This window comes from Crocodylus porosus, unplaced genomic scaffold (genome assembly GCF_001723895.1).
Source record: "Crocodylus porosus isolate Cpor-Errol unplaced genomic scaffold, CroPor_comp1, whole genome shotgun sequence".
NCBI lineage: Eukaryota > Metazoa > Chordata > Crocodylia > Crocodylidae > Crocodylus > Crocodylus porosus.
The window spans coordinates 4,188,957-4,205,148 of NW_017728914.1; the positions used below are offsets into that span (position 1 = coordinate 4,188,957).

At 48.5% G+C, this 16,192-nt stretch overlaps 1 protein-coding gene across 2 annotated transcripts; it reads left to right on the plus strand.

Annotated features, from left to right (window-relative positions):
* Positions 1-226: 226 nt before the first annotated feature.
* SLC23A1 (solute carrier family 23 member 1) lies at positions 227-15,887 on the plus strand. 2 transcript variants are annotated; one of them, XM_019534825.1, is made up of 15 exons: positions 227-331; positions 2,646-2,735; positions 3,456-3,566; positions 3,878-4,035; positions 4,184-4,272; positions 5,368-5,435; positions 6,024-6,205; positions 7,874-7,994; positions 8,905-9,061; positions 9,906-10,053; positions 10,893-10,998; positions 12,301-12,430; positions 13,138-13,281; positions 14,008-14,103; positions 15,635-15,887. In XM_019534825.1, the coding sequence occupies exons 1-15, from the start codon at positions 296-298 to the stop codon at positions 15,877-15,879; spliced, it is 1,881 nt and encodes a 626-aa protein (XP_019390370.1). In that variant the 5' UTR covers positions 227-295; the 3' UTR covers positions 15,880-15,887. The 2 variants fall into 2 exon arrangements, with proteins under 2 accessions (XP_019390370.1, XP_019390371.1); XM_019534826.1 differs by lacking the exon at positions 227-331 and adding an exon at positions 835-960.
* The last annotated feature ends 305 nt before the right edge of the window (positions 15,888-16,192 follow it).

Sequence of the window (16,192 nt, forward strand, 5' to 3'; positions counted from 1 at the left end):
TCAATTACACTGTAACTCATCTCTCTATAATGTTTTACAACACTGCTGTGAAAAACTGATGTGAGGAGGGGTTGTTCATTTCCTGTGATTCCCAGCATAATTAATGGAGTTAATAGATGATCTTCAAAAACACACCTCTCCTATATTTCACAATCAGCAGTCAATAGCTCTAGTTATAGATTGACTCCATGAACAATGTCTGATATGTTGACTAAAGTCCTCCACACTACCATAAAAACACGCCACTTCTCCAGCTCTTCTTTCCGCAGCAATCTCGGCACCGCTCAGCAGGAGAATGGGGAAGAGTTCGGAGGATTTACCTCAGACCAAGGTGAACACATTGTTTGCATTTACCGTATTCTGGTTTTCTTCCACCATCTGTATCAGTTGTCCTGCTTACAAGTATTTGGTATAACTGCATCTGAAGAAGATGGTAGGTATCTGTGTTGGTTATGAGAAGGGGCTGGTATAAGCAATGGAATAGGAGAATCTGAGAGCATATGCTGCTGACCAAAGGCAGAAGCTAAAGGCAACTTTTAACTTGATCATTGCAGGAAAACAGATTCCACACAGCGTGACCTGTCAGACTGACCTTTAACACTGGGCTCTGCCCATGGCTTGGTTTGGCTTGGAGGCTGAGTGGAAGCCACTCTGCTCCCAGTAGGGGAAGCAGCCAACCTGCCACTCAGGAGTGGACTGCTGGCCATCACCTAAAACACATGATGTCCATGTATATGCTGTTGCTGTTGCTAGTTCCCTTCTTTCCTGCTCTTTCCTGCCTCCCCTTAGGCCAGCCTTGTCTTTAACACAGCACAGGGAAACCACCCAGCCTCACTTTGTACTTGATCAGCTGCTGCAACTCAGCAAAAGACATGGAAACTCTTGGGAGATGCTTCAGTAAGGGCACAGGAGAGAAGAGCCATAAGCATCAGGCCCCTTCCCTCACCTCCCCCTGCCAGGGTAAGAATGACAGAAGGAGGGAAAGGATCCAAGGAAGTGAGGGCTTCTGGGTTTTATTCTGAAGTAAATTTGCAAGGAACATGATTTTAGCTTGCAGTGACTGGCAGAGTCCAGGGCCTGATCCTGTTTGGAGCTGAGCATCTGCAGCTTTCACTGAAGATACTGGGTTTTAAAGGCACAGATCTTCCCCCTCAGGTTTTTGTAAGAGTGGGCCTCTGTTGTGAGGGATTTTGAGTGACTCCTTTATAATACACATTAACGTTTATTTATAGTCCACTTGCCATGCTGGGGAGGATGTCACAGAAACAAAGCTCTTTAAGTCAAATGCTGCTTCTTTTACTAGGTTCCTATACATGGCTGCTCTGAGTAGCTACTATGTTGTAAGGGGCTTTGAACGTGCTACATGGGAGTGAGGAAGAGGATGATTATTATTTTAACTCTGTCTATATATGTTAGTGAGATGTCTGCAGCAATTCAGTTGTCCTGTTTGTGGCTTTCTTGTTTTGTACCTTTTTATTTCCAAAGCCTGATCTACACCCAGATTTTTGTGCCAATTTATCTTTTTTCACTCAGAGTTGTGATTTTACCAGTATCATTAGATTAGTACAAACCCTAGTGTGGACACAGCTATTCTGCTTTGAAAGTGCCTTATTCTAGTATTTCTCATGCCCCTTCCCACGTAGGGATTGTTATACTGAAACAAAGATATTCATACCAGTTTGACTGTGTGCATATTGAAGAAGAGGGGTTGTACTAAGGTAGGTAAAGTGATACTGTGTCTGTATGTAGGCATAAAGCTTGGCCATCTGATATGCTGTGGAGTGATGTAGCATGTTGCAAAGAGGTGCTCACTTTGCTCTCCCTCTGAGATGTTCATTTGCGAGTGGCTTGTTTTGTCGTTCCCTTTAAATGTAAGTTATGGCTACCTAGGCTGGGACGTGATGCTTGCTCTGGACAAAAGGAACTCAAACCAGTTCTGGAGCTCCCTCATGCTGGGATTCTGGGATTTCTAGGGATTCCCTGAGCTTGCTCGACTAGAGCAGCCAACACAATAGGAAGCGGCATCGCACCCCCTTTCCAAAGCACTCAGCGGCACTGTCTGTTTTGCATTCGATCTTTCAGTGCTCTTGCTTTGTCTGCCATTTTTGTTGTTGCTCCAAGGCCCTGCTAAGTACTAATGCAACCAACACAGGTCATATAAGCACACAGCAGCTTTCAATGCGTATAAACTTCTTTCATACTACCAGCCAGGTGATCAAACAGGTGACCAGCAGGGATAGTGCAGGGTTAAACACAAATCCAGAGTGCTTTTCTGTTCTATTGCTTTTATATGTTAGAAGCACTTAACATTAGTCTGCAGCACTGCCCATGCATGATCAATCATAGTTGGTGCCAACACCTTACAGTTTGCTGATTAATGAACTTATTTAATCAGAGCATTCCTTCATAGCATTCGTATCTATTGTACCAGGTTTCGCTGTACCATCCTGCATGCTTTCCTTATCTATCTCAGATGTTCTTGAATGAACTCCAAATGTTTTGATGCATTCTAGTGCTTTCTGAAGATCTCCAGACTTGAAGGTTTTAACTATTCCTGCTCTTGGCCTGCCTTCTGGCCTAGTTTCCCCATGGAACAGCTTAAATAAATAGTGACTTCCTTTGTTTTACATCTCCCTTGACACCAGAATGGCAACACTCCTTCTGCTCTGAATGACAGGACATCTGAGATCATTGCTGAATATCCATATGGGAAGGAGCCGGTCCCTGAGAACAAGGTGAGGCAAGGGCTTAGCGGAGGGTACCTGGGCCACTATCTTTACCTGAGGAGTTAATGCACTGTAAGTTAGGGCTCAGCTAAGATGTAAGCAAGGGGGAGAACATAGCTACAGTGCCCCAGAAGCAGGCCAAAGACCAGGCTGTGAATCAGCAAATTATGATCTAGCTGTATTTCACTCTTCTCCTCCTGGGGGAAGTGATTTTTGTCTGCCCCTTAGATAGTGATAATAACTGGCAAGCAAGTCCCATAGCCGTCACTTTGTGAGGGTATGGCTGAGGCTCTTCTTACTGCCCTCCCTACTTACTTCTTGCTCACCAGTGTGAAAAGGGACAATAAAGCAACAGGCAATGGATCTGGGGACTTTGGAGTGGCAGAGGCTGCTGCCCTGGGTCTTTGTAGGGCCTTTGGGGAAATAGATCCTAAGGCCAGAGAGGTCCAACCTGCTGTATACACAGCACAAGCTCAAGTCCATGCAGACAAAAGTTTGCCTCAGTGTCTGGGGAGATCAGTATAGGCATCACCAGGAACTGGTTCCTGAGCTGTCACTGACCTGGGATGATTGCTCAGGCTCAGAGGAGACAGAAGAGATTATGCTCCAGAAACCAGTTTGTGGGGGTATTGCTCAGTGTAAGGAAATTGTAGCACTTTTATCTTGGCAATAACTCCAAGCCCTGCTCTAACTGCGCCAGAGCTAAGGTCCTCTTTTTTCCCTTTCCAGCCCCACACAGTGAGCATGAATCACACAGGGCCAGCCAGGAAGGGGTTTGACATGATCTATAAGATTGAAGATACGCCTCCATGGTACCTCTGCATTCTGCTTGGCTTTCAGGTAAGGAAGGCTCTGAGGAGAGGGCTGAGACCCTGCCCCTGCTCTCTTGCTTTGAGTGCCCCTGCAGGTGACTGTGTTTCAGTCTCATTTACTAGGGGACAAAAAATACCTACAGGCTATCACTCCTGTGCACGATCTCTGCAAAGGCCCAAGGCACCACTGACATCCTTTAGCCCAGACAACATGTCCATGGTATCTAGGCAGTCCTCCACCCAGAGGCAAGCTAACTGGGAACAGAGGTGAAACTCCACCCTTTTCCCTAGTCCAACCAATAGGCATAACAGGGGGCTTCTTCTCCATCCCTTCTCCAGCATTACCTGACCTGTTTCAGTGGCACCATAGCTGTCCCGTTTCTCTTGGCCGAGTGCTTGTGTGTGGGGAAGGACCAGTACACTGTCAGTCAGCTAATCGGCACCATCTTCACCTGCGTTGGGATCACCACACTTATCCAGACCACTGTGGGGATCAGGTGGGTTTCCTCCGCTTGGCTGAGCTCTTACATCTTACAATTACTCTTAAAGCCTTGTTTTCTATTGAGATGCTGGGCAGGAAACGGCGAAAGAGAGTAAGAACCAGAAAGTGCTTGCTAATGAAGGTTTTTCTTCTTGGTTCTGCAGACTCCCGCTGTTCCAAGCAAGCGCATTAGCCTTCCTGGTTCCTGCCAAATCCATTCTTGCCCTGGAGAAATGGAAATGTCCCCCAGAAGGTAACTCAAGCTTATTTTACTCCACTGTGGTATAATAATGAACTTGACTAAGTTAATGGCTCCTCTGAGGACACCCTTGTAGCCCAGTGTCATATGTCAGGATTACAGACTAGGTTCCACATCCAGCTTCCTAGATGCTACCACATAGGCAACATGGTTTAGTCCAATGGTCACCAACCAGTGGATCTCAAGCCACCGGGAGATCTTGGAGCCTCTTGTAGTAGATCTCAGACCCTCTTGGAGTCAGCCGGAGGCTGGGGTGGGGGGCTGAGTGCCTGTGTGCATGCATGCATGTGCCCCAGCCCAGCAGGTCAGTCTGTGGGGGAGGGAAGGGGCCTAGAGCAAGGCCTCTGCGGTGAGGGACACTGCTGCAGAGGCAGGAGCAGGGGTAAGTTGAGTGGGGTCCCAGCCGGGTGGGATTTACCTGCTGAGGAGGTGCCCCCCCAAATAATTTTTTCTCAGTCTGCCCCCACTTCCCTCCCCACAGACTTACCTCCTGGGCGGGGAGCGGGGTGAGGGGGTGGCAGCGGTGAATGGTAGATCCTGGGTTGCTTTTAAATGCCAAAGGTGATCTCCTACCTAAAAAGGTTGGAGACCTCTCGTCTAATCAATCAATAGCATGTTGGTCTGGGTGTCAGGAAGCCAGGGCTCTTGTCCCAGCTCTCCTACTGAGTTGCTGTGTGATCATGATCAACTTCTCAGGTGAAAGGCAATGAGGTGTGTAGACAGTGTATAGCACTTGTGGGGGCTGTAGGTAAAACAAATGTGTATTATGTAGCCAGGTCTTATAAAGGGGCCAACCTGAGATGCTTTGAGCCAGAATTTCAGAGGTGCTGGGGATGGTTATTTCTTCCAGATGCATTCTATGCACGGAGGATCAGATCCCATAGCACAGGGCACCCTTCATCTTCCAGGCAGGGTACAAGCATGGGACTGGACTCCCCACTGCATTACTCCAGCTTAACCCAGAATGCACAGGAATGACACCAGTGCTAATGAGCATAGTGCAGGGTGAATGTAGACCATTAGCAAATACATCTGCCCTGAACCCCTGTTATCCCTGAGCACTGCCTCTAAATCCCTCCTATTTTCTAGAGGAGATCTATGGCAACTGGACTTTACCACTGAACACATCGCACATATGGCACCCACGGATGAGAGAAGTAAGCACCACTCAAGGGCTGCAAGCCCACTCAGGACCCCATACAGGACAGGACAGGGCAGGGCAGGGCAGGGTCTGGGCAACGTCACCAGGAAACTGGCCAGGATAGCCCTGTGAGCCAAACCACATGGCTTGCTGGCATGGTGGGGCCATGTGCCATCTCCTTATGCACCATGCAATGCTGGTGTGCAGTTAAGCAGGCCTATGGTCCTCTCCTGCAAGGGAAACCCACCTTTGGGCAGAAAGGCTGTGCTGAGCATAGGCACTGCTCCTCTCCCTCAGGAGCCACTAGACTTACGCAGCTGTGTTCAGCATCCCTCACCATGGGCATGGCCTAGAGTTCCTCTTCCTCTAGAGCCTGTTGGCCCTGGCAAAGGGGCTCCAGGCCCATGTGAGGTACACTCTGATGCCTCCACAATGCTACATCGTCAGCTCCCAAACACAGAGCTACGCTGATCCTGTGAGGCCTCCAGACTCACGCAGATATTGCCCTTTTCTGTGGCACCAGTATGGGGACTGAAGCAAGATGGCCTGTGATTCTTCAGAGATGAGCATGCTCTAAGAGGCCTTTTTTCCCTTTGCACAATAGATCCAAGGGGCGATCATCGTGTCCAGCCTGGTGGAAGTGGTCATCGGGCTTGTGGGCCTCCCTGGGGCACTGCTCAGCTACATTGGACCCCTCACCGTCACCCCCACTGTCTCCCTCATAGGACTCTCAGTGTTTCAAGCAGCTGGGGATCGTGCTGGATCACACTGGGGCATTGCAGCACTGTATGCATTTAGTTTATTCCACAGGACAAGGAACAGAGAGGATGGGTCCCTAGTTGTCCCTGATATCACTTCTGTATATCCTTATGGAAAGGTTTTCTATGGGAGTTGTGCAGCTGTATATCTAAAGGCAAAATTTGGTCCTTGAGCTTGAAGCATAAGCAGCACTAGGAAATATTATTTGTGGGAGGCTGGGCAGTGCGGCGCGCACCCGCCTGATCCCACCTCTCCCTCCTGCAGGGCTGTTCCGGGGCTGGTGTGAGCTGGTGCTGTGCGTGTGGCAGCAGAGGAGCATGTGGCAGGGGTGCTGGGTGCGGTGCTGCTGGCCCCGTTGGGGGGGGCGCTAAGTCCCATTAGCCCAGGTCTTCTGCTGCCTATGACTTGGAGTGAAATTCCATCCCCAAATGCATTTGCTGATTGCTGAAGGTTTTGCCCTATGGACCCAATCCTGCTCTAGCTGAAGCCATTTCTCATGATGCACTGTGATCATAAGACTCCCATAATGCATCGTAGCTAGTCAAATGAAGGGGAGATCCTAGTGGATTGTATGGATCTAGCTAGGGAGCCTGGCCAGAAGAGAGAACAGACATGAGGCATCCAAATGGCAACTCCCTTGCAGCAGCTCTGGCTGACATGGAATAATATCCAGCTGACCAGAGTGAAACAGTTCAGTTCATTTTGACCCAGCCAAATGTTTTGATTCAGGGTGACCTGACCCCAAATAATTTTTCCTCCCGAATGGGAAAATGGTGATTTTACTCACAGTATTTACCATGAAAAATTGTGATCTGCAGGAATACACATTGGACAGAAAATTCTTGACTGGTTCTGCCAATCACCCAAAGCGCTACTCCGTTCCATAGTGAAAAGCGGCTTGGTTCAGCCAGCCAAATGCACATGAGGTGAACACACAGAACCAGGATCAACCTTCACTATTGCTCTGTGACACCTGCTCTCAGATACACCCCAAAACAAAATCCTCTCTTCAGTGAAGTGGAAACAAATAAGGAAGGAGTTCATTGGTCATCAGAACCCGCCACGCTCTGCAGTCTGTACACTCAGCGCCGTGGCCTGTGTGTTCGGCACGTCTCATTCATTCTTCAGCCTTCTGAATTATGGAATTTGTACTCGGGTGCCCGAACAAAAATCATCTTCATAGTAATACATGCAGTTTCAGATTGACCCCAAAGAATAATTTTTTCAGGGTTCTTTTCATGAAATGAAGATGGCAAAAATATTTGTCCCAGGTTGATCTAAAACATTAAGTTGCCCCCTTTAAGGCTTTTTAACACCGGCCAATTCATAACGTAACAGTTGTTTCAGAATGAAAAGTCAAGTGCCTCGTTTTGCCATATTAAATGGGAAAGTTCAGGCTGTTCCAAAATTTTTCCCATTATTTTTCTACTAAAAACTATTAAGTTTGATTTAAATACATGAATAATTTCAGTTGTTTCCCCCCAAGGCACTCCAGGCAAGCTCCTATTTCTAGAAAGATTTCTCCTCACCCTAATCCAACCACATCCATTACTATGCCGCTTCTCCTTTTGATCTAGTCCCAAGGACATGGCTTTGCATGAACCCAATCTTAACTGGTAAACTCCTTTGAGTTCAAAAACACTAACTGGCCAGTGGTGTGAGCCTGGGGTCCTAATGAAGTTTTCTTTTCAACAGGTCCATTTTTCTGATCATCTTATTTGCCCAGTACCTACGAAATGTAACAATTCGGCTGCCAGGATACAGATGGGGTAAAGGATGTACTTTGTTCAGGATCCAGATCTTCAAAATGTTTCCGGTATGGCCAGACTCATTACAAGGGGCTGGCAAAACTTTACCACCCAGAGGGTGGGGTTAAATAATTCCTTCAGTTTATTACCTACTTCTTGTGGGTCCACATTACTGGCTTAAAAAATCTCTGGCACTGTGGATGGACTAGGGATACAGCAAACACGGCCCTTCCTGTTGCACCGCCAGGACCCAGAAAAGCAGAACTCCTTGGAGACGGTGATTAGGCCGGGAGGGAAGGGAGTTATTAACAGCACCGGGAAAGCCCAGAAGACTGCAGGGGTTGCCAGGCCTGCACGTGTCACCACTGCCCTCTACTGGATGGTGAGGGAACTATTCTGCAGTGTGTCATGGGCCTCGTACAGCCAGCTGCCGAGAGGCATGCTGAAGTGACACAGCCCTGTGAATTGTGGATCCAAAGGATCCACCTGCTCTCTGTGCCACTGTCATGACCAGTAATGCAACTGGGGTAGAGTGAAGGGCGCACCAGCCCTGGGTAGAGATCCAGAGGGAATGCTAGTATGGCGGCCCCCCCCAGCAGCCACTGCCAGGCAAAGGGCAGAGAGCTGCTACTAGCCCTAGCCCCAGCAAGGCAGCAGGCCAGGAGACAGCCCAGCAGCAGTCACTGTCAATAAGACCCTCCCATGCTTGTCCCCTCTCCCACCCTCTTTCCTCCCTTCCCACCTTGCTGTCAGGTGCTTGGCACAGCACTCCTCTGCCCCCTGCCTCTCCCGGGAGCACAGGGATTTCTATGAAGCCAAGGGGATCCCACAGCTGTCAGGGTAGGCCTGGATGACATGGTGGCAGGTCTGGCTGTGTCAAAGCAGCTCTGCCATCCACAGCAAATGTCCCTCTGCCTGGGGTGCTGGTACTGAGCAGGCATGGAAGGCAAGTGTTACCGGTGCCTGTCTCCTCCCCAGATCATCCTGGCCATCATGATAGTCTGGCTGCTCTGCTACCTCCTAACGCTGACAAACGTCTTCCCGAGTGAGGCAGACGTGTATGGCTACAAGGCCAGGACTGACGCCAGAGGGGAAATCATGTCGACTGCACCTTGGTTCCGCCTCCCCTATCCATGTGAGTAAGAGCGCTCCTGTCAAGGGGTTTGGAAAGGGTGTGCCCAGGAGTGTACCTGGGTTTCTGTGCCACACACATGCGTGGCTGGAACACGTGCATGTACAGCCCCCACACGCACCCATAGACACACTCCCCTTCTGCACAGCCCAGCCTCACTTGCTGGCGTGCATTGGACTAAACGCACTGTGTCCCCCCCAGGCAGAGGCAGGAGTAGGACCTCCTGCCCCAACTTAGTACCTGCCCTGCTGCCCCCTCAGTGTGGTGCTTCCTTCCTCTGCTTTCTGTACAGGAGCCTTAGACCAGGACAGAGAAAGTCCTTTCCCCCAGTCAGACACTGAGTAACGGGAAAAAGAGGACTCTTGCCTTAATGACCAGCCCCATCTGCTAGAGCGCAAAGCCGTCTTGCACTGTGCTATGGCATGGTGGGGCAGAAGTGACTCAGAGGGTGACAGGTGCACTGAGGTCAGCACCAGAGCAGGGAAGCTGGCAGGTTGTGGCTGGAGCCCCAAGAGCTGCTGCATGGGTGGTAGCACTGCAGGAATGGGGAGGAAGGCCAGGTTACTGGTCACCAGGTGGTTCTCCAAAGAGTAATGCTCAGCCCAGAAGCACATCTGTAGTGTGGGTGTGGTAGGGAGCCATTGGATCGAGGGCCTTGCAGCTCCTGTATTTTACAGATACATGTGCCATGGTGAATCTCAGTGGGAGGATAATGGGAAGACCAGCCTGCGCCAGTAGTCCTGGCACCTGGGCACGCTGAGCTGTGCTGGGTCCGTCAGGGCACACTGTTTCCGGGGCAGCTCTCAGGTGTGGGAGCTAACTCCTTGTTCTGTTTTGCCATTCCCAGGTCAGTGGGGAGTGCCCACAGTGACAGCTGCGGCCGTGCTGGGAATGTTTAGCGCCACCTTGGCCGGGATTATCGAGTCCATTGGGGATTACTATTCCTGCGCCAGGCTGGCAGGGGCTCCGGCACCACCTGTCCATGCTATTAATAGGTATGGTCCCAACATCTTGCCTGTCCCTCTAGTCACCACCAAGCATGCACGGGGGAACCAGAGTCTGCTCTTGCCTGTCCCTCTAGTCACCACCAAGCATGCATGGGGGAACCAGAGTCTGCTCCACAGAAGAGCAATCATCACTGGCAAAGGCCACTGAGGGGAGGCTGAGAAGAGGAAAGGGCTTAGGCTGCTTTCATATGTGAGTGCCCAAAATTAGGTGCTCAAATAACCATGGCTTGGATTTCCAAGGCACCAGGCACCCGCATTTCCACTGAGTTCAATAAAGCTGCAGCTGCTCAGCCCCTCCGAACATCTGGTGCTGAAAGCTGGATGGAGGCATCTGCAAGCATCCAAGTTTGACTGTGTTGGCTGGAACCCCAGTGACCCCGTGTTGAATGGGGGCTGTGACCCCCCCCGCAACTACCATCTCTCAGGGCATTGGTGAGCATTGTGAATGTGCCAGGCCCACACAAGTGCCAGGCTCTGTGCAAGTGCACTAATGTACAGAACAACTGCCAGGAGCCCACCCCATCCTTTGTGCTGGACTAGGAAATGCCCTAGCTTAAAGTGGCTACAATGCCAGCCACCGCAGCAGGCACCATACTCGCCAGTCATGGAAGGGCAGCATCGAATACACCTCCTCCCAGTCCAGGGGTCTTTTGCTGCAACACGGTCTTCAGGGGAGAAGCTGGCATTCTTGCTGGGCTTCTGCCACACTGACATACCCAGTCTAGCCCTAAGCAGCATCACATGTCTCTGCCATGCAGCAGCAGTGCTGAGGACTGCCGGTACCCTGGAGACTGCATGGAATGCTCTGGCTGTTTTCTTCTTTTCAGAGGCATTTTCACAGAAGGAGTCTCTTGCATCATTGCTGGATTGCTGGGAACAGGCAATGGCTCCACCTCCTCCAGCCCCAACATTGGCGTCTTGGGCATCACAAAGGTACTATCCTTGAATCATTGCTTGGACCTTTCCAGGCACTATGCTGCTTCGTATCTGGGCAGTACTATGTGCAGGGCAGGTGAGTGGGTGGGGGTGTTTCATGGCAGCAGCCTGGAGGTGGTATAGATGCCCAGGGACTTCCTTAATACAGCTTGGGCTAGCAACTGTGGGTGTCATTGCAGGCCATGCCAAACATGGGACTTTTACTGTTAATAGGGAGAAAGCCATGAGGTACAGGAATAGGGAGAGACTTGATGCCTGCTGTGGAAAGCATTGCTGCCCTGCCTCCATGCTTGGGTTGCAAGGAACAGAATCAGGAAGCTGCCAAGCTCCTATTTGAAGATGAAAGGAGCTAAGAAACATGGGATGTTGGTGCTGTGTGCAGGGAGGGCAGTATGGCAGTCAGGGCAGGGCATGTGGAAAGCCCGTGTTCCTTCCTTGTTCCACCACAGCTGTTCTTTGTGATCGTGAACCTCAGTTCTCCTTGGGTGCCAGGTGACTCCTGAACACCAGTCTCCTTGGAGGGCTGAAGCTCTAGAAGGGCCAAGTCTCACTAGGGCTTTTCATCCAAGGCAGTAGGACATGCTGCTGACAGTAACATTACAGCCAATAGCCCTTACAGAGAATGTCTTCAAGCACCCATCTCTCATTTCATGACAATGAACAATTCCTCTCTAACTTCTAAAGTTGTATGTAGTGTGGCCAACTTGAGAAGGCCCCCAGGGGGCTGGATTCTGTTCTGCCACTGAGCAGAGGTGACCTTTGAGAGGTTACTTCATCATTACTCAGTTTACCAGCTCACTAGCCTGAGGCCTTGCTGATCAACTTCCCACTGGAAGACAAACCACTGACTGGGAGTTTCTATATATTGTTTGTTAGGGCACTGTGTTTCTATACACTACATACAAAAGTCTTTGAACAGGGGAAGTGGTAGAGAGCATACAGGCAATCTGCTTTCAGGAATCTCAGCCTAGTTTTCAGGGAGCAACTTTGCCTCAAGAACTGACTCTGTGTAGAAGGAGTGAGACAAAACTCAAAGAATCTTCCTGCTTTTACCAGCTTCCCCAGACAGAACCTGCATCATAAAACCAGCAATACAGTTTCTCCTAAGACTGTACAGTAGATTATACTCCAAGAAAAGGTGCTGGTAAAACTATGCATCACTGAACCACCTGGTATCTCCTGCCCTAACAGAACTTCTCTCCTCTGTAAACTGACTTGAGATCAAGTGAGAATGATGATGATGTTCATGAACAAACATGAAGCAATTTGTCTCACCTTGTTGGTGATGTTCCTGTACAGGTGGGCAGCAGAAGAGTGATTCAATATGGAGCTGCTATCATGCTAGTTCTGGGAACCATTGGAAAATTCACGGCTCTGTTTGCCTCACTCCCTGACCCCATCCTCGGAGGGATGTTCTGTACATTATTTGGTAACATTTCTATAGATTGTCTATATGTTTAATCAGCAGGATCAGTCAGTCCAGAACTGACATTACATTGCCGGACTCTTCCCTTTTTTCCCCTCATACATTCATGTACTATTGCATAAAATGCTGTGGCTTACAAAGCTTGAACAATGAAGCTGAGACCTGCAAAGCTGCTCATAAAACTGGGAGCTAAGTGCCCATCAGAACTGGTTTTGAAGTTCTTACCTTCAAACATTGCTTTTCCTTTGAGCATCAAGCATAGAGAACAATCTCTGCAGCACAACTGCAACTCCATAGGGTCACTGAGGCTGGTGAGGTTGGCAGGGAGATTTCAGTCAGCTGTTATAGTTCCAGCTCAGGGAGGCAACCCTAGGATTTGGCTATTCAAAGACAAATTGGTTTAACTTTATATCAATTTGTTAATTAATTCAGTTAAACCAGTGCAAAGCAGTGTGAGCAGTTCTTTTAAACCTGGTTTAATACTGAATTAACTTGATTTGAGCAAGGTTTAAATTGGATCAGGAGCATCCGCACAGGTCTTTGGCATCAGTGTGAGGAGTAAAGTAGTTTGCCGTTTGGTTATTCCACCTCCACCTGGAATACATGCCTCTTAGCTCAAAAGATGAGCCAGCAATCACAGCAGCCTCTCTCAATGCACTCTGTCCCTACTGTGTCTGCATCCAGGCTGAACTCTGCTTGCACATTTGCAGGCATGATCACAGCTGTTGGCCTTTCCAATCTGCAGTTTGTTGACATGAACTCCTCCCGCAATCTTTTTGTTCTGGGATTCGCTATGTTTTTTGGGCTGACACTGCCAAATTACTTGGATTCACACCCCACTGCCATTAACACAGGTATGTCTCCATGGCTGAAAGCCTCCCAAGGTATGTGATATGCTCTGTTAGTACTACACTGAGTGGTCCCCTCTACTGAATTGTTGGTTTGATGGCTTCTATACAGAATATAGATCCCTAGGATACCATGTGAACATGCACTAGCAATGATGATTGAAATCATGGTCATTAATTATGACAGCCTGACTTTAGGAATTTCATACAGCTTCCATAGGAACACCTTCCAGCATTTAAGATCTTTGTCATGCTCCATATTAGATCTAAGCCCTAGCTGGACTTTTTCAACATGCAGCTGTTGGTTTCCTCTCCCTTTCCCATGTGCTTGCAACTCCCTGAGGCATTTTGACACAGGCTGGGCTTCATAAATTAGATTTTTTTTTTTTTTGGAGTACACAGAAAACAAAATATGATCTTCAAACAGGACCATGAGCAACAGGGGTGGGACTGGGGGGTGGAGAGGAAGTAAGTAGAGCTACCCGTCTAAAGCAGCTACATTGCCTCAGGCCTGGGATTTGGTGTGTGCGGAAGTGAGCAAATGCTTTGCAGACACACCAGCAATGTACACACCACCATTAAACTTCTTAGAGTCCATCAGATAGTTATGCCCCAGTTGCAAGGAAGTTTGTTTCTAGACAACAGCCGGTTATCCCCATTAAACACACCATTCTTACTTGTTAATGACAATAGCATCTAACCTGACAGGTGCGCTTGCTCACTGTCTTACAGGTGTGCCTGAAGTGGACCAAATATTAACAGTGCTGTTAACAACAGAAATGTTTGTTGGGGGTAGCATTGCCTTCATACTGGACAACACCATTCCAGGTACAGCTGCTGGAAGATTTTGTGACAAGATATTAAGCCTTTATAATGCACCAATATGTTATGAGTCCACTTCTGATACAGCATGTTGCCCATGTTATGATTTCAGGCCTTGCTGAGGAAGTTAAGCCATATTAATTGCTGCTGGCAAATGATCCATCTTCAGCAAGAAGCATGGACTTTTTTAAAACTGTATTTTGAGATGGAGCATAAAAATCCTCTAAGACAGGGCTGTCCACCTGGCAGGCCACAGCCAAAGGAGTTAACGAATGGTCCCCAAGCTCCTATCCAGCCACCACTCCCCCTATTGCTCCCATTGCTGCTGCAGCCAGGGATCTCTAGGCCAGTAATTTGCAACTACCTTTTTCAAGGGTGTTTGGGGTGCCATGCAATCTTAGTAGTTAGGCATGCAAATTGTTTTTAACATTGCAGAATCCTCTCTCATCTGATGTGGTCATTCTGAGTTCTTTGCAACAGAAAAACTGCTGTTATTTTTCCATAGTCAAAAGAGAGCAAAAATTAAGATCCAGCATTTTCTGAGTACCTTAACATTAGCAAGGAGTGCCCTGAGTTTCATAAGGTTGAGAACCACTGCTGTAGCCTCTCCCTCCCTCCATTTTTTATGCCTGCTCCCAACCCAGGAGACAGCACAGCTGAACATGGAGTGAGAGAACAGAGGGGAGGGCTATCTTTGTGGTGCAAAAACTAGCTAGCTAGCCACACATACAGGGCAAGGTTGGGGCTATAGCTCTCACTAGTGCAACCCCAAACCACCTAGAAGTTGGAAAGCCATGCTTTAAGATGGTTTTTCTAAGTATACAACACTGGCACAACTGGAACTAAATATAAACATTTTGTGACGAAAACTTTAGAAAGGACTTCAATGAGGTATTCATTATGAATTTAGTTGATCAGTCCCACACATCCCCACCCCGCTGCCTGTGCCCAGTCTCATAGCATAAGTGAGGATCACTGGTGACAATCATAAATGAGCAGAAACATCATTCAACAATACAACCAGCTAACTTACATCTGTCTGCCACAGAAGGTCTGAACACTATGACAGTATTTTTAAAAAGGGCAGGAAGTCTTGAAAACAAGCTATAGATGTTACAATATAAGCTTGTTCCTGCCATCTTCCTGCATATGGTTTCATAGTAGATCTTGTGCTGGCAAGTACAGTTCACATTCAGTGATGGCAGGATAATCCAATGCAGAAAATAGACTACAGGGAAATTTTCTTCTCTGCTTGCACAGACTCAGATTAGCCAGGTAAGTTTGCATCCATCAGAAGCATCAGATACTAGCCACTTGAGGAGGCTGGATCCCAGGTGAGAAAGATCAATGTACTGACATAGTATTGTGGGGTGGGGGTGGGGGGATTGCCTCTCCCTAGAACTGCCCCAAAAAATACTTCTAACTTGAAAAGATTAAGTTACTTGCTGCCCTACTGTTGCGGTGACATTGCTCCTCTGCTAGTTTAACTGCCAGTCTTGTATGTTAGTCTAAACTCTGGGATTTTACCTCCTCCCAGGGACAGAAGAGGAACGAGGACTGGTGCAGTGGAAGGCAGGAGCGCATGCCAACAGCAGCATGTCTGAAAACCTGAAAAGCTATGACTTCCCATTTGGGATGAACGTAATAAAAAGGATCCATTGGCTGAAGTATGTGCCAGTGTGCCCAGTTTTCAAAGGATTCAAGTCAAGGACAAAGAATCATGACACAATGGAAGACACACAAGACAACACAAACAACTTGGCCGTATGCACAAAGGTCTGAAAGAACTGCATAACGGGTGGCATGGGCATAACACAGGGACAGGCAATTATTTCAGAGGGCTGCTTAACGAGTTTTGTTGAGCTGCTGAGAGCCACAAGAGTAGCCCTGCCCCTTGACAGGAGCCCTATCCCCTGGTCACCATCTTGGGACCAGAAGTCCTACCCCCTAGCCTCCAGCCTTTGCCATGAGAAGTCCCTCCCCCCCAGAAGTACTCCTTTTGCCATCTTGGAACCAGAAGCACCCCCACAAATTCTATACTAAAAATATCAAACATTATCAACAATGTATTTTATTTTAAAATAATATTTGTCCG